We start from the raw sequence: 21072 nt of genomic DNA on the forward strand, positions 1-21072 counted from the left end.
TTCTTTTACGAGGCTATCAACTAGAAATATCTTCAAATGCTTTTTAAAAATCAAGAAATTTGATTTAAAAAAAAAAAAGAGTCTGGTTATTTTATCTCATTTTATCAGCTTAGATGATGCTTGGATTTTGCCATCTCAATTCTCTGAATTTCTTCATCAGTAAAATATAACATCTAAATTATCATTAAAATTCCTTTAATAGGTTGTAAAATTATACTATCCTATGGCTACAAATGTTTTTAGAATTCAATAATGGTTTAAGAGATCCTAAAAATGATTAAAAAATAAGTATTTATGGCCATGAGATATTTATTTTATTGATAAAGGCAACTTTTATGATAAAATAATTTTTACTGAAAATAATTCTTACATATTTTTAAGTAAAAATTTAGAATAGAACAAAGTTTATCCTTTATAAATCTAAACTAGAGGCCCAGTGCATGAATACACGCACAGGGGGTGATGTGTCCCTCAGCCCAGCCTGCACCCTCTCCAATCTGGGAGCCTTTAAAGGGATATTTATTTATTTATTAATTAATTTATTTATTTTTATAGTATATTTTATTGATTTTACACAGAGAGGAATTGAGAGGGACAGAGAGTTAGAAACATCGACGAGAGAGAAACATCGACCAGCTGCCTCTTGCACACCCCCCACTGGGGATGTGCCCGCAACCAAGGTACATGTCCTTGACCGGAATCAAACCTGGGACCTTTCAGTCCGCAGGCCGACGCTCTATCCACTGAGCCAAACCGGTCCCGGCTAAAGGGATATTTAATTGCCTGTTTAGATCGGGTCTAGGTGAGCAGTCAGACATCCCTCTCACAATCCAGGACTGCTGGCTCCCAACCTCTCACCTGCCTGCCTGATTGCCCCTAACAACTCCTTGCCAACTTGATCAACACCTAAATGCTCCCTTGCAGGCCAGATTGCCCCCAAATGTCCTCCCCTCCAGGCCTGGTAGGCCCTAACTGTCCTCCCTGCAGGCCTGGTCACCTCCAATTGCCCTCCCCTGCTGGCCCGGCACCCCTAACTGCCCTCCCTTGCCTGCCTGATTGCCTCTAATTGCCCTCCTCTGAAGGCCTGGTCCCATCCTAACTGTCCTCCCCTGTAGGCCTGATCACCTCCAACTACCCTCCCCTGCTGGCCTGGTTGCCTTGCTGGTCTAGTCAACCCCAACTGCCCTTTCCTGCTGGCCTGATCATCCACAACTGCCCTCCCCTGCCAGCCATCTTGTGGCGCCCATCTTGTGTCCACATGGGGCAGTCATCTTTGACCACATGGGGGCGTGCATTTTGTGTGTTGGGGTGATGGTCAATTTGCATATTACTTTTTTATTAGATAGGATACTAATGAAGGTACTTGCAAGAGTTATTGAAAAGTTGGTGTGTTGTTACAGATGATGCAATTATGGCTTTATTATTTAAAAAAATATTTTTTATTGATTTTTCTTTTTTTGAGAAAGACAAAGGGAAAGGGAATGAGAGAGAAGCATTGATGTGAGAACAAAATATCAATCAGCTGCCTTTTGCACCCCCCTAAAGGGAATCGAGTCTGCAACCCAGGCATGTACCCTGACCAGGAATAGAACTGGCAACCTCTCTGTGCATGGGGATAATGCCCAAACAACTAAGCCACACTAGCTAGGGTGCAATTATAAATTTCTTGATTAAAATAAAAGAAAATGAGAAAATGTTTGCATCTGATCAAGCCCCCTGAGATTGTTATATCTCATTAAATCAATTGAAGAAAACTTGAGCCACTAAAATTTTAGGATAAGCCTTCAGAATTCTAAAAGATGCCAAGGCAACTTAATTGAGAATGAATAAAATAGTAATTATTACCCACCAGTCAGATGAAAAAGTAACAACAGTATTCAAACTGGAGGTTTTCAAATAATTATGATAGGAGACATGGCTAAAAGAGACATGATTTATCCTGTGGCTTATGACTAAAATAGCAATAAATCATGCGTTTAATATTTCAACAATCCATTTGGAAGCTAGATCCAGAAGAGCTGCCCATGAAGACAAATGCCACAGCATGCCAGCTATTTTTTCCTTAATGCAAAATATATCATTTCAGCACCCTCCACTTGCCAGATGGGATGCAATGAGGGCTGTTGTTCCAGAGGGCACAAACTAAATTATCTGACTTGTGGATTCTATTTTGGAATTTTCCTTTCAGCAGAATCTCTTCTGTTCCCTAAGCTTCTGTAAGTCGACACAAGCCAAAGCTATTATTTCCTTAGTCTTTGGGGATGGTTCTGTTTACTGACCTTTCCCCCCTTAATCTCACCTAAATAGTCAACAATTAGCACATAAAAATATATTAAAATTTATATTGTGCACACCCACAAGAGAAAAACCCAAGTTGAAATGTTTATTGCTTTATCCCTAATTATTATTTTGTAAGGTCTGCGATCTAGATGATTTCTGGGTTCAATAATTTAAGTAAAATTAGCATTACAGTCAGGGGAAACTTTACAAGCATTGTTGTATAGACTTTTTATTTTACAAATGAGAGTGCAGGCACCTAAGTGAACTGTTTTAGTTAAAGTTACATAATGAAAAATGGAAGTTATGTCTGCTCACTCTAATTCCTGTGCCAAGTGTCCTTTGGTAAGGAATAAATATCCTGTTCTAGGCCCTGTGTTGTTTCCATGGATGGTTTTATTGAATCTCATTTCCAATGCTCTCTGTATCTACCAGTATGTTCTTTGCAGGTCCCCTAAATGAGAGATTTACCTATCTCTTGGATCTGGGCAAGTCCTACGACTTGTTCTGGTCAAGGAAGGAAGAAGAAACAAGGTCTCTCTTTAGAGACCTTGCTCTCTTCCACTAGTTCTCCGATGGGATGATGAAAGATGTGGATCAGTCATCTGTGCTGACCCAGCTGGTGGTCAGCCAACCTCCAGAAGTAGAGCCCCTCAGTGACTGGCAGCTGAACCAAAGGCACATAAGTGAGCTCATCCAAGACCAGAAGAACCATCCAGTTGAGCAGTTGAGTTAAACTTCAATTGCAACACAGAATCAAGAGCTTCAGGAGCAAGGGACCTTTTTTTTTTTTTTTTTTTTTTTTTTTTACCAAGGGCCATTTGCACATTTATCACATCATTTCTGGATCACACAAACATTTATCAACTTAAAAATTAGCCTGCTATATTTGGTCAAACATTTAATTAACTTACCCCTAATGCCTTGGCAGTGCCAGCATAAATGATTTTGCAGGCCTTATATGGCCCTTGAGCTGGATGTTCCATGCCCCTGAAAATGGCTACTGTTTTAAGCGAATAAATTTTAAAGTGTTTCTTATGCAACTATACTGACTGATAAAGGTGGGCATAAAGTAGGTTTCAGTCCACAAATTGTACTTTTATCCACTGTAAGCCCCTTGGCAGGAACACATTTAAGGCATTCGGTCCACACAGAATCCCTTCATCAGTATGAGGACCAGAGTAGACCTTCAATAATTTTAAATGGGTGAGTGAATTATATAAGCATACTTTATACTTTCTAACTTTCCCACTTTCCTAAAATAATAAATGAAAATATACAGTATGAGCTCTGTGGGTAAAAACAGAAGACAATCTAAAGAAAAATAGGCAATGGATTTGACTAGGCATTTGTAGGAGAAAGGAAGACAAATGGCCAATAAACACACACAAATATGCTTATTTTTGCTCATAATTAAAGCAATATGATTTAAAATTTAATAAAATTTATAACCATATATTTATCATTTTAAACTATATTTGTACTATCTGTATATTGTATATATAATATAACATAAGAAATATGTGAATATTATATATAACATAATGTAATATATAATATTTTTAACACCATATATGAAATACTAGAGGCCTGGTGAGCAAAACTTCTTGCCCTCTCTTACAGTCTGGGAGCCCTTAGGGGATGTCCCACTGATGGCTTAGGCCCGCTCCCATCAGGGGAAGACTCTGCTCCCATCACTCTGGGCCCTTCTCAGTCCTTACAGATGCTGCAGCTTTGTTTGGAAGGACTTCCAGAAGACACCTGGTCTATCCAATCTAATTAGCATAATACCCTTTTATTAGTATAGATTAGCTTAGATAAATATATATGTAATATACACTGAGTGGCCAGATTATTATGATCTCTGAACGCATAATAATCTGGCCACTCAGTGCAGACTGAGCATAGAGTTGGGATTTTAAAATAAGGCTTTCCCAGGTATAAGAACTGCATTGTGGGTAGTTAAAAAAAGCAGAGAACTTACTAGCCAGAGGCTGGGGGCCACTATCACCTGGTCCTTTGACATATCCAGATTTGCAAGCTTTTTATAAGTACACTGAGTGGCCAGATTATTATGAGTTCAGAGATCATAATAATCTGGCCACTCAGTGTATGTATATATGTAAATATATATGTATTGTATGCAAATATACACAGCTAGAAATATATACACACACACACACACACACACACAGACACACTTGTATATATAGGGGTGGACAGAAGTAGGTTTGGAGTAGTTTATATGAAAAACAATACAGCAATTAATAAATAATACAAGTATAAACTATGTTTTATGTACTGACAACTGTAAACCTACTTTTACCCACCCCTATATGTATATATGTATGCAAGTATGTGTATATATATATGTGTGTGTATATATATATATGCTTATTTTTTCTCATAATTAAAGGAATGCAATTGAAGATTAATATAATTTCTAACTATATATAAATACCATTTCTAACTATTTATACAGTTATAAATATATGTGTATATAAACATACATTTATACATACATATATGTGTATGTGTGTAAATCTATACTACAGATATGTATATATCTACATACATATATACATATATGTATGCATATACTCACATATGTGTAAATTCATATACACAGACATGAAAAGAAAAATAGCAACTCATTAGGGTTACCCAATGATGATCAGGAAAACTGACACATAAGAATACATTTTGACAATTATTTCATTTCTTATTTCATTAATAAAGTCTTTTATTGTTTTGCCATTTCCTCCTTGGCAGAGAATATAAAGTTTTTGGGGAAATTGTATTGTTATTTCTCAAGACAAATGACCTTATGTTCAAGTCAGACTGTTTTAGGAAGAGAGAAAACACTAGCACAAAGGCAGTGGCGATACTTCCTGACACTGCAGTTCCTCCTGGGGCATAGACTTCAGCTGGGCAACCACAGAGGGAAGATAATTCAAGATTGACTCCCAGGCAGGCAGCAACAGCAGGTGGTGCTGATAGAAACCATTAAAGGAAGAGGATGAGCCCCCTCAGGCCATAGCAGGATGTCAGAAAATGCAATACACATTTATGTTTGAACCCAAGAGCTCTTCCAGTGGTCCGCAAACTCATTAGTCAACATAGCCAAATATCAACAGTACAACTATTGAAATTTCTTTTGAGAGTAAAATTTTTAAACTTTTCTAACGCCACTTCTTCAAAATAGAGTAGCCCAGACCGTGGTATTTTGTGGAAGAGCCACACTCAAGGGGTCAAAGCATGTAGCTTGTGAGCCGCAGTTTGCCGACTAAGCCAATCCTTGTACTGGCGGGGGGTAAGGGGAGAGGCTTACACTTAAAACAATGTTTTCTGTACATTATCTCATTATTCCTTCTTACAGTTTAATGAAGTGAGGATTATTTTTATCTTCAATGGACAAATGAGGAAGTACAGCTACCCAGTGGGGAGCATTGGCCAGAAATGATTAGATTTGAGACTAGGCCTGCACTCATCACTACTCCCATCCTGATGGGCCATCTATTCCCAGCTGATCAGTATCCTCCCAGAGCTTTCACTACCCAGAGCCTTCACCGTGAAACCCTGGGACTGGCAGGGTCCTAGGGAACTCAGGTGGATGGGCACTAGTGTGGGTTTGGAGCCACAAATGAGTGTTACTGGGACAGGCAGGAGGATGTATAAGAACATGGACCATTAAGGTTGATGTGAAGGAAGACATGAATGCGATTAGAACACGTGGGAGACTTAAAATACAACAGAGGAGATAAGATGAGATACAAAGCAAAACAAAACAAGCCTCTGCACAGAATAGAGTGTGATGACTGAGAGGAAGAGAGGAAATATTTGTTTAAAGCCACCGAGAAGGAAGAAATGAGAAAACAAAATGCCAGGCCAAGCACTGCAGAGACGGAGGAATGGCCCACGGACCTCTCCACAAAACCCCCTCTCACTATGCTGAGGTGTCAAGCCTTGAATTCTGATGCTTGGCTGATTATTGAGAGTGATGGAGAAATCCTCAGGGAGATCCCCTATGAATTTCCTGCACTTAGCACAGTCACTTCAAAATTAAAATCTAACCCTAACTGAATGGGCAAAACTCAGGGTCAACCTTAGGCAGCTGATGATGCTGGAAATCACAGGAGCAATTTCCATAGGATCTGCGACTTAGGCACCAATAGATACTCATCCAGCTCAATAATCAGCTGTCAGTAGATAGCAGTTCAATTTCCCATTTCAATTAAAAGGAATTTTAGGCTCATTCTATTCTTACTGAGCAAAGGTAAGGGTAGATAGCTCTAAAACTGTGCTTCAACTTGAATGTGTAACAGGTCACGGGATTCCTTTAAAAATGCAAATTATGATTTAGCAGATGGGGCCAGGTGAGTGGGGGCTTCACTTGAAGTAACCAGACTGCATTACTCTTTGGATATAGAACTTTAAAGATGAAGATCCTTATGTGGGCATGTATAAAAAAAGAAAATCCTTTGAAGGTGTAGTCTATGTCACGTGGTGTGCATTTTATACCTCCCTGATAATATGAACAATTCCTTAAAATAGTCCCCTGATGTTTTCAGTGTATACAGTTAAGACATAAAGTTCTCACAAACGTATTTTTATATCAATTTGTTGAGACCTTTATTATCTCATTGATTCACCTGGTAAAATAACTGTTTGTAATATATGTTCTCTCCGTGTATCTTCATCTTTATCTCCAGTGTCTACCAGAGCATTTTGTAAACATTTACTTTTTTATGATTATTTAGCAGGTAGCTTCCTGATGCCTTGATTTCTTTCTAGATCCTTGAACTGTGGGTGCTGGCATTTGAAAATCCTTAACAAAGATACATGTGTATTTAATTCCCAAAGCAATTTTGGAAGATAAAATATCTTGTTTTAATTTTTCTCATCACCCAAATACTCCTTTTTACCTGGGGCTTACTGACTTTTTAATTACACTTCCATTTGTCTAATTTAGCCTAAAAGGCCTGTTCATAATTCAGAACCACAACCACAGATAGAACTGACAGTTCTGTGTGCCTTTCACTAAAAGCTTTCCCAGCAGAAATGGAGTTGACTGAAGGTTCTGATACACACATTAGCTAAAAGGCATGAAATATATATTGCGGATGCTCCCTAATAGCTCTAAAATAAACTTTGGTTCTAAATCCATGGTCTTTGGACTTAGCCCTCTTAGCAAAGGCCTATATGTGTGTGTCCAAAGCCCCACAGTGTTTGGGGCTTTATCTGAGATCCAAATCCACAATTTAAAAACCATTAAATGTACACTTTAAATGAGTAAACTGAATGGTATGGGAAATACATCTGTTAAATTTAAAAGCGAGCCCTGGCCAGTATGGCTCAGTTGGTTGGGTGTCATCCTATGCATTGAAAGGTTTCCAGTTTGACTTCCGATCAGAGCACATGCCCAGGTTGCAGTTCAATCCCCTGAATGGAGCATGCAGGAGGCAGCAATCAATGTTTTATTCTTATATCAATATTTCTCTCTCTCTCCCACTCTCTGTTCCTCTCTCTCTAAAAATAAAATATAAAATATATTTTCAAAAGAAGAAAAAAAGAGAGAGTGGCACAGTACCCAATCATCCTAATGAAGGAGTTGGCTGTGTACTCACAGTCGATGCAATTGATGTGAGCTCATTATTATAACGTTGGCTTGACATCTGAATTAGTGGAAGTACCTGCACTATGGTTTTAAACCAGAAGTTCTAGAATCAGAAGATCAAGGTTCAAATCCCAACTGCTCTACTTTCTAGCTGTGAAACCTTGGGAAAGTCACTACATTTCTCGGTGAGATTTTTAATCTGCTAAATGGGCTTACAACAGTACCCAAATCCAGTGGTTACAATGAAGGTTAAATTTGGCAGTTCCTGTAAATGGCTTATCACAGTGCATAGCCCCATGATGGGTGCTCAATACATAGTAATTATGTTATTACTATTTTCTGCAGTACTAGGGATGGTGCACTGGAGAAAGCAGATTGGTAGTGTTTGCCGTGGGTCCCAAAGCCATTATCTCCAATTAAACTTCACCTTGACTTTCTCGGGTTCTGTCCCAGGCAATCCCTTCCCTACACCAAACTTGACTGCTGCACCATGGTTCTTTCACTGTTCATGTCTTATTTTAACAGTTCACAAACAAGGTGGCCCATCAAAATCATGTGGAGTTCATAAAAGATAAATTCCGAGGCTCCCATGTAGGGATGGGGAGTTGTGTTTCCAAGTGTGGTCCTCGGACCCGGAGGGTCAGCATCAGACGCCTTAGGAGAGGCCTGTGGAATTGGGAATGCAGGCTGGGACCCAGCGATCTGCTCTAACAAGCTCTCCAGGTAATTCTGATGCAGGCTGAAGTTGACAATAATTGATCAAGTGGAATCTGATTTTGATAAACTCCTCCTGAGATTTAGACAGACTCACTGACATATTGCCATTGGCAATCAGTAATCGAACAACAGAATTGCACTGTTTATCCTGGCTACACCGCCCACGGATAGCTAACCTGTCAGCAGAAACTGCTTTAGAACTCTTTTAACCTGAACCCACCTTCAACAAAGAAATGGTCAGGTCATACAAACACCTCTCAGAACCCATTTCCTTTGGGGACACTAATTTATATGAAGCTAGTTCATTTGTTTTGTTTTGGGCACAAGCTTGTATTCAAGGCTACTTTATTGAATGATTCATTTAATTTACCTATGACCAAATATTGACCATGTCCCTACTATGTGTCAAGGCATCAACAATAATGAAGGAAATGCCAGAATTCACGAGAAAACATTTTGGAAGATAAAACTGGTCATTAACAGAGATGATGGCATTTTATTTCATTGGGAGCCTGAGCAATTGGGTAGACAGCACTCCATGCTTACCACTTAGATACTGACTTTTCTTTTTTTTAATTTATTTTTTTTTAAATTATATTTTATTGATTTTGTACAGAGAGTAAGGGAGAGAGATAGAGAGTTAGAAACATCAATGAGAGAGAGTCATCGATCAGCTGCCTCTTGCACACCCCCTACTGGGGATATGCCCGCAACCAAGGTACATGCCCTTGACCGGAATCGAACCCTGGATCCTTCAGTCCCCAAGCAGATGCTCTATCCATTGAGCCAAACCGGTTTTGGCTAGATACTGACTTTTCTAAATGTAGGAGAATAGTAGGCTGTATAATTGTTTTTAGTTCTTAAGAAGCCAAGAGGTACAATAAAAGTGAAAATTTGTTATCAGCATGGTCTTAATTTTTTTTAAATATATATTTTATTGATTTTAGAGAGGAAGGGAGAGGGCAAGAGAGAGATAAAAACATCAACGATGAGAGAGAATCATTGATTGGCTGCCTTCTGCACACCCCCTCCTGGGGATCAAGGCCACAACCCAGGCATGTGCCCTTGGCCGGAATCAAACCTGAGACCCTTCAGTCTGCAGGCTGACACTCCCAGGGGTCTTCAAACTACGGCCCGTGGGCCACATGCAGCCCTCAGGGGAGTCTGATCCTGCCCGCCAGGTTTTTTGGGCAGTGAGCGCAGCCAAGGTGTTACAGTAGGAATTAGTAGTTCATATAGTCCGGCCCTCCAGCTCTCTGAGGAACCGTGATCTGGCCCCCACTTTAAAAAAGTTTGAGGACCCCTGCTATCCATTGAGCCAAACCTGCTAGGGCTGGTCTCAATCTTTTTAAATTGTTTTTCAGTTCCTTGTGAGATTTCAAAGCTCTCAAAAGACTATTATAACCCCATACAAGTCAGTGAAAATAAAAGCAACAAAACATAGCCTCATTCGGGAACAGAGAGGAGCTTTGTAAAGATGTGGAAGAGGGGACTTATAAATTATTAGTGTGGTGAACACTACACATGTCCAGTTCTAAGAAATGATGATTTCTTAGAACTGGACAAAAAACCTATGTGCTGGGTTTTTATTGTGTTTGTATGTTAATCATATGTCATAATATGGGTCTGAAAAACACATCTTACCTCTCTCTATAACCTGGCATCAAAATAATATTATTGGGGGAGGGAGCAGGCAGCAGGAAGGCACCAGCCACATCTGCCGCAGTCTAACTTTAAGTTATCCAAAGTTTTCTGTTGCAAATAGGGTTTCGGCCACACAAACATAACCCACGTTTCTTGGGCTTACCAGTTTAATATGTTCTCGCTTCTGGTATTTTTCACTATAATACTGTTCTTGTCGAAGATTAAGTAGTTGCTGCTGTTGCTTGTCCTTCAAGTCGATTAACTTCTGGGTCATTTCGGCATCCAAGGCAGCCAGATCTTGCTCAATGGTTGATGAGCTGTGGTCAGGGCTGCTGGGTTCCGATCTGCAGAGACACAGAGCTTAACTCACAAAACAAGCAGGTCACAGTACGGTGGAGGGTAGCTGGTTCACCAGTGTTCCTCCTAGAGAGAGCATTGTGTATGGAAATAAATATTTCGATCACCCACCTCAAGGACAGGCTGAACTGCCGAGGATAAGACATTTGTGACCACTCGATATGTGCCAGGCACTTTCTACTTTCACAACAATGCAAAGAGGAGAATGAGTATCTTCAGTTAATATCGGAGGAAGCCAAGGCTCGCTGAGACACTGCCTCAGGATACTGTGAGGGGAGGATACTACAATGCTCCTTACCCAGGCACCTGGGGAAAAGCAAGGTATTGAGTACAGCAAAGAACCCTGGCTGGTTGCTCAGTGGTTAGAGCATTGGCCTTTAGACCATAGGATCATTGGTTTGATTTCAGGTCAAGGGCATGTACTTAGTTGCAGGTTCTATCCCTCGCCTCAGTTGGGGAAGCAACAAATCATTGTGTCTTTCTTACATCAATGTGTTTTGTTTTGTTTTTTTCCTCTCTTTCCCCCTCCTTTCTCCCTTCTACTCTCTCTGAGTATCAATATTAAAAAAAAAAAAAATCCTCAAGTGAGGATTATTAAAAAAACAACAACAAACAATTACAGTACAGAATCATGCATGCCAGTGTCTGGACAGAAACTAACCATATGCGATCTTATGTCTTATGGACACGTATATGGAAAGCTAAGTTGAGAGGATGGATATGTGAATAAAAAAAAGAAAGTCTAATGAACATTCCATCCATTTATTGCTGAGTTATTCTCAGGAGTTTAAGGTGTATGAAGGCGGCTGGGAGGTGGCAGACATGATCAGGCCTCAGTGGCTTTGCCTTTTGAAAGGAGGCTTCTCCTGATGTGTCTTTTGATGCTTCATGCTTAGGGACTTACATCTATGTGTTGAGGGGAAGTATTAAATAATAACCAAGGGAACAATGTTTCTGCATCTTTTGTAAAAACAGAGTTGAAAATATCCCCCATTGCCTAATGTCGCCTGTTTAAGATCCATGAGATGAATTCTTCTGTAATTTAATACCAGGAAAATGTTTGTCTCTCTTGGAAAAGCAAGCAAGTTTCCTTTCATTAGATGAGGAGAACTGTCTAACCCATATTTCCTTTTCTTAGAAGCTAAGGGCTATATTCAGTGTTCTAGGACAGAAATTGCATTAAATGGTTGGTGCTGTCCAGTGGAAATTCAACATGAGCCTCAGTTATTTTTTTTCGCATATGTGATCTAAAACTTTTAGTAGCTACCTTAACAAGTAAAAAGAAATGAGTGAAATTTATTTTAATAATATATTTTATATAACCTAAACACATCCCAAATATTATCACTTCAACATGCAATTAAAATAAAATCAATGTAGGTCCATATGAAAATGACTTATTTCATATTCTTTTTTTTTTTTTAATAAAGTATTTGAAGTCTTGTATTTATATTATACTTAGAGCACATTTCAAATTCTATGAGCCACTTGTGGCTGAGGAATCCTGTGTTGGACAGCAGGCCTAAGAAACTGATAACCACTCAGTCTGTGTGTATGTATGTGTGTACGTTGTTTTTTGTTCTCTGCTTTTGGTAAGATTTTTACACACATCTTCTGTAAATAACTTCAACACTGGAAGTTTGCAGGATAAGACATAAGGAAATGAATATGTGAATAAATAAATGACTACATACATATCACTAAAATAGAAATTTAGAGAAGTTTTAGGCCAAGCTTTACTGGAACTGTTTATGTAACTTCAGATAAATGGTCATGCCTATAGCTTTCAGCTTCTTCCTTGAAAAAGTGACAAAAGTTCACCCAGATGGCTTCTGAGGCAGTTCCAGTTCTAAGAAATAAAGGCTTTGCTGCTTTTTAAAACCCTAGTACTGGGTTTTGATTGTGCTTTTAAGTTAATCACATGTTAAATCTTGTTTTCACAATATGGATCTGAAAAAAGGCACCTTACCTCTCTCTATAACCTGGCATCAAGGTAAGATTACTCAGGAAAGAAGTGGAAGGGAGAATGTAGTAGAGCCCTCCAACTCTTACCTGCTCACATAGTTCCCACATGACCACATCAGTTACTGTGTGAGAGAATTATGTAAGTCATGTTACTGCTGTGTCTTCCAGGCATACAGTTGGTGCTCAATAAACACTGGTTGAATAAATGTGCGAGAGATGCCTCTCCACCCCAAATCTGGGTACATGGAGCCGTGGGAACCCCTACATCCGAACACTAGGGTTACCTTTGCAGGGATCTGTGGGTTAACAATGGGGCAGCAAAGGATAGGTGAGACTTCTTTCTCTGTGACAAACTGTCTCTTCAACTAGGGTATAGGTACATAGAAAAATTTCATACCTACTGATTGGCCACTGTATTATGAAAAGTCAGCCAGTTGATATTGGGCTCATAGGCTAGGACTCATGGATAGGATTCCCTGCATATCTATTCTCAGAATTTGGTCAAACAAAGAAATTCAGTCCACAGGCAAAACTGAGCTGAGGTGACAGGAGAGCTCCATAATGGAGGGAATGGGGTGGCTTTCCTTCTTGCAGTGGTCAAGGTGCAAAATACGATACAAAACATGAAAAAAAAAAATCCATGTAAATGTCTCTCTTCCCCATGCCATCAAACAAATCATGCTCATTCAACTTACTTTTTCTTACTATCCTTTCTGGCTGTCTTTTCCAAAGCCGCTCTCCTTCTTAAGTAGTCATTCTGAATCTCATTGTATTTTGTAGTGTGCTCCTTGATAAGGTCAGTGGTTTTCTTGTGGTGTCTCTTAACCAGCTCTTTCATTTCTTTGTAGTGCTTCTTCTGAAGCTTGACAAACGACTTCTGTTGCTTTAGCTCTTCAATAGTCTGCGCTTCCACTTCTGCAACAAAGGAGCAGAAAAGCTAACAGACATGGAAGGACTGAAAAGACAGACATAGGGAGGAGTAGCAACCTCTTTACTGAGCAATGTGTGTCTGATCCTAGCCCACCTGAGCTTAAGAGCAGAGCTTCTCTGGGTTTCAGGGTGGCTCCATCACTTGCTAACTTTGTGACAATGTTACCAAATTTCTCATAGACTCTACTCACTTGCAACTTTTTTTTTTTTTTTTTTTTTTTTTTTTTTTAAAGTTTGGGCTTCCTAGAAACAGAGCTCAAGAGAAGCAATTCCGTGCATGTGATTCCCTGAGGGAAGCTCTCAGGAGTGGGGGAGTGAGGGCAGCAGATAGGGAAGGGGAAGCAGTTAAACTTGATGTGGGCTTAGCTGGAGTCTGACTCCTGCCTGATCCAACTGGGCCCTCAGGAGTGTGAATGGCACCACAGTGTCCGCCTCACCTTGAGGCAAGAGGGTCAGCATTTTGCATATTTGGGATAGTCCATAGGGGGAAGAGGGGGGCAGAACCTACTAGAGAGGAAGCTTCCTTTTGGCTGAGGGCAATTTTCAAGAGCAAGGAAAACTCTGAGCTGCTGTCAGCCATCGCTCCCTGCAGCTTGAGGATGGGTCCACCGGAGAGTAAAGGGGATCTGGGTGGGACACCAATAGCATCCACCGTAGGGATCACAATGCTTCCCTACTTTTTAGGAACATTGTGCTGGTGAAATAAAAGAATTGCTGCAAAATGTTTAGCACAGTTCCTGGCAGGGTGCCTGTAGACGCTTCACTAATGATTGTTCGGGTTCTACCGCACCATCTCTAAGGGGCATTGTTCACAGTATAGACATACTAGGCTTGTACATGTATCAGCGTTCTGATATAAAGCAATAAAGTGAAGGAAAATCCCTTAATGTGATTTCCCAATGCCACCATAAGTGACAGTAGTACCTTACATTGCTACATATTTTATTCAATGCTGGGAATATATTTAATGTGAAAGAGCTTGACCTTAAGACATTCTGTATTTTATTGACTTATTTGGTCAACTCTGGAAAATGCATTTAAAAATAAATACGTTCACATTTCTGAAACTGAGATGAATTTTGTTGTCCATGGAGTACAACAGTGCGCCAGGAATTTTTAACTCAGCCATCTGTGGACAGTGGGTGCCTTGAGGTTGACAGTGTCCTAACAGCAATGAATTACCATCTATTTGGACCTAGATCAGGTCATAGTTCACATGTTTCCATGCTTTGATTTTGAACTCTCTGCTTCCGAGAGCGGAAGAAAAAAATGTTATCACAAATATTTAGAATTGTCAAGAGAGTCAGAAATAGTATACCTATGCCATGAATAACAACAGACCTGAATAGAAGATAAGATAGCTAGTGAATTAATGTTGAAATCAGAATACAAATTGATGTTCCTAAAACTTGAGGTCTTTAAGCAATTGAAATATGCTTCCCTTTCTTATAATGTGTCTAGTCTTCTGACATTTGATTCCTTTTGGATAAAAAGGCCAACGAGAAAATCAGATACATTTATTTAATGGTTTCCCTCAGGCCCAAATAGACTCATTATGATTGCATAGTAACTTATTATATTAATAATTTAAAATCCCAAGGAATTGCTGCATTTTTTTTGTGTGAAAGATTCAATCCTACTTCTTTAAGAACAGTGTGCAGCAGATCAGCTATGGCAAGTACCACAGGGTTCAAGATGTTCCAACCTGTATTTAAAAAATTCCAGAGAAAATTCTTTAAAAAAAAAAAAGTCTGTGTCTGAAAAGCTATTATTTGAATATGCTCTTAGGCATATAGATAATGTTCATTTATATAAAGAGTCAAATATCACTCATAAACAACCTACCCAGAGATAATCACTGTTAGTTTATTATACAGACCTTTGGCCTATCTTCTATGCATTTATTTTTATTTTTTTATTTATTTATTTTAAAATATATTTTATTGGTTTTTCACAGAGGAAGAGAGAAGGATAGACAGTTAGAAACATCGATGAGAGAGAATCATCAATCAGCTGCCTCTTGCACACCCCCTACTGGGGATGTGCCCGCAACCAATGTACGTGCCCTTGATCGGAATCGAACCTGGGACCTTTCAGTCCCCAGGCCAACGCTCTATCCACTGAGCCAAACCGGTTTCCGCTATGCATTTATTTTTAAATAACACTGGAATCATGCTCTATTTACACTTTTGTCTCTTGTTGTGTCAACTTTTTATTGTTACCCAGGGAACTAAATCTTTAAGACACATTTTTAAAAATACATTGTTGCTTAACTGGCACGGGTCAGTGGTTCAGCATCAACCATGAACCAGGAGGTCTTGGTTTTATTCCCAGTCAGGGCACATGTCCTGGTTGCTGGCTCTATCCCCTCTGCGGGCATGGAAGAGGCAGCCGATCAATGATTCTCTCTCATTATTGATGTTCCTATATCTCTCTCTCCCTCTCCCTTCATCTCTGAAATCATATATATTTCTAAAAAAACATTATTCAAGTATTTTTTTTCTATGAATATTTTATATGTTATTTTGGTGAAACATAAATACATACCTAAAATACATACAAATCATAAAATATGCATTTTCACAAAGTGAGCATGCTTCAACAACCATTACTCAGAACAACATAAAAATATCATCAGATGCCAGAGGCCCTCTTTTTGGTTCCTGCTCCCCATCAAATGCAATCCAATCAGTATTCCCAACAGCATGAGTTAGTTTTGCTTGTTTTTGAACTTTACGTAGATGGAATCATAAAGAATGTGCTCATCTGTGTCTGGCCTCTTTTCTTCAACATAATAATTCTTGTGAATTTTGTGCATGTTGTGTGTGACTGTAGTTTATTTATTCCGAGAGTTGTATCCCACTCAGTTCAGTCTGTGAGTATACCACAATGTATGGATCCACCGACTGTTTACGGACATTGAGCTATATGCAGTGCTCGTCTCTTCCCAATAGTGCTGCTTTTGGTGAGCATTTCTGTTGTATAATAGGCCGAGTATCAAACATTTTTCAGACTTTATTAAGTATGGCTAACTGTATTAAAGAAAGCTTGCACCAATTCCAGTCCCACTAGTTTATGAAACTTACCAAATATAAAATATTTCCCAACTGAATCACAGTCCTCAAACACTGAGTAGTCTGTGATCACCAGTGGGCCATATTCTGTATTTCTAAATGATGGCTTACTGTTATCACTATGGGAAGATATGCCTTCCTATTAGCTGGAACACATTTACAGGATGAAACTATTTTTGGATTCTAAAATGGGTATCTTATGAAATTATATTATATTTTATATCAATAGGATCCTATTTGCCATCGATGGTCACTTTTCTGTGATCATGATGGGCAGTGTGGTCTCAACTAGGACTGTGTAAGTATTTTTAGAGAAGAAATATGAATAATGTTAATCTTCAGAGATGGAGAGAAACCTTCTTTCTTCTAAATACTTACACTCTATAATATTTAGCTGCCTAATTCATCCAGGGAATGGGTGGTATTTACCTGTTAGAACACTGTGAATAAGATCTTCTGTTTTGGCAGGTGCCTTTAAAGAACCTGAAATAAAAAGATAAAACAAATAGGCACTTTTTAACTTTTTACATTTTATTCTTCTTGTAAGACCACAATTGGCCCTTGAGTCTAAATCTCTTTGTGGAGAAATACAAATTTTGGGAGAAAATTATTCCAAAAACTTCTAAGAAATGTCCTCCTTTTGTTCCTTTGAGGCAAACATAATTAAAAGTGAATCTGTATGTTTCATTTATAGAGAAAATGTATGTCCCTCCACTTGGAATAAAAATCAGCAACAAATTCAATTTAGGCAATGCCACTGCCACCTTTTGGTAGAATCAGGAATGGCGAGCGGTCTTTTAAAAATCAAATGCTGACAAGTTGGCACTGATCATTGTTGCAGACAAGATCTATTGGTGGATGCAAAAATTACTGGGCAGTGATTTAAGGAGAAACAGGACAGTTGCATCATCTAAAAGGATCTCCCCCAATACAGCTATTAAGTATGAAGGAGAAAACCATACCTTTCAGTGGAGAAACCTTAACCAAGTGCTCCAACACCACCAGTAAGGAGACACACCAATACCAGTTTCCCCTGCTATGCTGCACTGACTAGAGCCAAAAAATGTAGCACTTCAACCTCATCATGAGAGAACATCAGGCTGATCCAAATTGAGGGACATTCTACAAAATACCCGACCACTACTCTTCAACAGTGTCAAGTTCATGAAAGACAGAACAAGAATGAGGGACCATCATAGGTTGAAGGAAAATAAGGAGACATGACAATTAAATGCAGTGTGGGATCCTGAGTTGGAACCTGGGATAATAATATAAGGACATTAGCGGAAAGCGGTGAAGTTCAAACAAGGTCTGTGGTTCAGTTCAGGGTGTTGTGCCAAGGTTGATTTCCTGGCCTGAGAGTCAGACTATGATGCTGACAGATGTTAATATCAGAGAAGTGGAAATCATTTTTGTAATGTTGACTGTTCCATTTAAAAAATTATTTGTATGTCAAATTTTTTCAAAACATCAAGTCAATCCCCCCTCCCACACACAAAAAGTCTAAATGCTCTTCTACTGTCAAAAGCAAAGCGCAAGGCTATCTCACTCACCTATTTAAATGACTTATTTATATTCCAGAAGCACTCAAGAGTTTGTATTTGGCATGTAAAAACCTTCATTTGAAAATATCACTTCTTGTTCCTGATCAAGTCTCCTCACTGTTACGGATCTCAACAACAGTCTTGAAAGCACAGGCCCCACTCATATCTCATACACGTTTAATATGGTTTGTTCTTTTCAACATTTCATCCTCCCCCATGAGAACTACTCCTCACCTCCCAAATAAAGAGTCTGGGTTCACTGGTGGCATGCAGTGGCATGAAAAAGAAGGGAGGATACATGAGTCCATACTTTCATGGAAGAAAATCCCTCTCCCTTTACTTACTTTATTGAACAATTGAACAAAAAGTTATTAAGTACATGCCATTCCCCAGCTCTTTGCAAAGGAAACATCAAACTGTAGCCTAACCTGGGAACCCTCCGATCTACATGCATACTGCGGTAATTGCCTAAAGCTGTCTTAGACTATATGTCAAAATTTGTTGCATAGAAATAAAAAGATTTTCGTGAAAGTGAGACATGAGTGTAGCTTTGGTGGGAGCACAGAAGTTGAAAGTAAGTATTTTAGGATAAAATTGTGCCAGTATGGCCATCACCTTTCACTGGCTATATGACCTTCCAGAAGCACCTTGTCAGCCCAGAACTGCAGTTTAGTCACCCGGACAATGGGGCAATCATAGAATCTACCCTCCTAGGCAGCGTCTAAGAGTTCAATGATCATCCACATGAAGAGTATAGCAGAGCCCTGGGCACTTGAGGAGCACTCAAGGTTATTGAAAAGTTGGAGCCTTGACTTAGTAAGGAAGAGCTAAGAATGAGCTTCTGAAGCATAACTGCTTACAAGAAGTTTGTAAAACGGCCACTTTTAACTTTAAAAATTTTATTCTTCTTGTAAAACAACCTTTAGCCCTCGAGTCTAAATCTTTTGAGACTGCCAGCAGACATAATCCATAACTAAAGACCCCAGAAACCTGGGTGATATTTTGTTGTGACTTTATAAGTCATCAGCAGAGGCAGATGAGCACTTAGGTGTCTTTCTTGGAATGCACTCATTCATTCATTCATTCACTCATTACTTCATTCGTTCACTCATTCTTTCATTCATACCTTTATCACACATTTCTGGAGCCCTTCTAAGCCCATGCACCCCTGTTCACATGATACTGTACGTAATTGAATCATGGGACCTCCTTTGTGACACAAACGAACAAGAGGATCTTTGCCATGTTTTACAGCTCTCTTTTCTAAGGTTTTACCTGGAGGGGCAGGTTGGCTGTGCAGGGCCTGGGAGGGAAGTTTGGGTACAAGGGATGTAGTGTGATTTACTCCATTTTCTGCTGGAGTCGTCCCGGCTTCACTCGGAGCTTCTGACGGTGTTTCCCCAGGATCCTAAAATGGTAAACATCCTTTCATTTCCCATATTTCTTACTGTTTTGTTATTACCTTCTTAAACTGTTTGATAGCTTTGTATGAAAGCTGAAATTAAAAACAAAACAAAACAAAACAAAACAAAAAACTCCTTGTCCTACTTCAAGGAATCAGTGGAAGTCAGTTCTTGTGACTTTATTTCTCCATAGCCTTTTCCCAAATATTCTTTTTTATGAGTTGAGTAAAATAAGCACAGAATCCTATCCTTTCTTATTAGCAAATCCTTTTTAGTAAATAAGCACATCACACTGGAAATTATGATAGAAATCAAAGAACTAGAAATGTCAACTTTTTCAAATTAATGGAGAGACTCATATGATCCAAATAAACATATTTCAAGGAAAGAGAGTTCAGAAGCTAGTATTTCAGTTGCACTGAATTTGGCTTAGATAAGTAGAGAAAAAATGTGCAAAATTAACTACAGCAGAAGTGGGCTCCTGCCATCTAGTGGCCAACTGAAAGTATTACATCATTTTTTCTTCACAACAAGTAATAGACTTTTATTATTATAAATCAAATTTTTATTTAAAGTAATATTTATATTCTTCCTATTTAAAAATTGAACAGAAGTGACTTTAAAATGTAAGTATACCAGTAAAGGGATAACTGTAAATACCATTTCCCCAAGTTTTACAGAAGAGATGCTATTTCATATGCTAATTGAATAAATCTAAATCCTGCCCTGTGAAAATTGAATGGGATAATCAAACAATAAAAAAAATTAAGCACACAATACAATAAAATATTATCTATTATAGAACTGTTTACCTAGAACCTGTATTATGATATTTGTTAACCAATTTTACCCCAATAAATTCAATAAAATCAAAACAAAACTTTCCAGTACTATAGAACACTAGAATGTGCGGAACTTAATTGAGTGGTTAGTATAGTAAGTAAAGGGTCTTGCAAACACTAAATGTGTGACTGAGTTGTTGGAGGTGCTGGATCATTCTGTCCTTGACAAAGTCATCTAAAAACTGGTTAGGATAACAGCATCTTGATTTGGACATCAGATGGGTAAGGGTCAAGGCTATCTGTTTTTCTGGGTTTCATCTTGCAGAAATCTAGTCTACTTGTAATGAGTGTGAGAAGTGAGTGCGGCTTTGTCTTTCCCTCAAGAAAGAGCTTCTTCAAACATATACATAATTTGCACCTTCAATTTCTACTAGCTGAACCTGGCCCAAATTTCTAAAAGATCTGGATCATTTCTAAAAACGATATTCTGATGCATTCATTCTGAAGTGTTCAGGGATGAAATATTCCAGTATTTGCAACCTTCTTCGAAGTGCATCAATATAAGCCCTAGACAGTTTGGCTTAGTGGATAGTATGGGCCTGTGGACTGAAGGGTCTCGGGTTTGATTTCGGTTAAGAGCCATACCTAGGTTGCAGACTCAATCCCTGGTCCAGGTCAGGGCACGTGTGAGAAGCAACCAATCAACATATCTCTTTTACATGGATGTTTCTCTCTGTCTCTCCCCCTCCTTTCCACTCTCTC

General features: G+C 38.9%; 1 protein-coding gene across 2 annotated transcripts in view; it reads right to left on the reverse strand.

Annotated features, from left to right (window-relative positions):
- PLCB1 (phospholipase C beta 1) overlaps positions 1 to 21072 on the reverse strand; it is a 609995-nt gene that overhangs the window by 71249 nt on the left and 517674 nt on the right. For both annotated transcript variants that reach the window (XM_084887439.1, XM_084887438.1), the window contains exons 24-27: positions 19401 to 19533; positions 17011 to 17064; positions 13273 to 13492; positions 10419 to 10599 (exon numbers count right to left, since the gene is read on the reverse strand). In XM_084887439.1, coding sequence (XP_084743565.1) covers positions 10419 to 10599; positions 13273 to 13492; positions 17011 to 17064; positions 19401 to 19533 — 588 coding nt within the window. The remainder of the gene's footprint in view (positions 1 to 10418; positions 10600 to 13272; positions 13493 to 17010; positions 17065 to 19400; positions 19534 to 21072) is intronic.

This window comes from Pipistrellus hanaki (assembly GCF_964339955.1).
Source record: "Pipistrellus hanaki genome assembly, chromosome: 6".
Taxonomy (NCBI): Eukaryota; Metazoa; Chordata; class Mammalia; order Chiroptera; family Vespertilionidae; genus Pipistrellus; species Pipistrellus hanaki.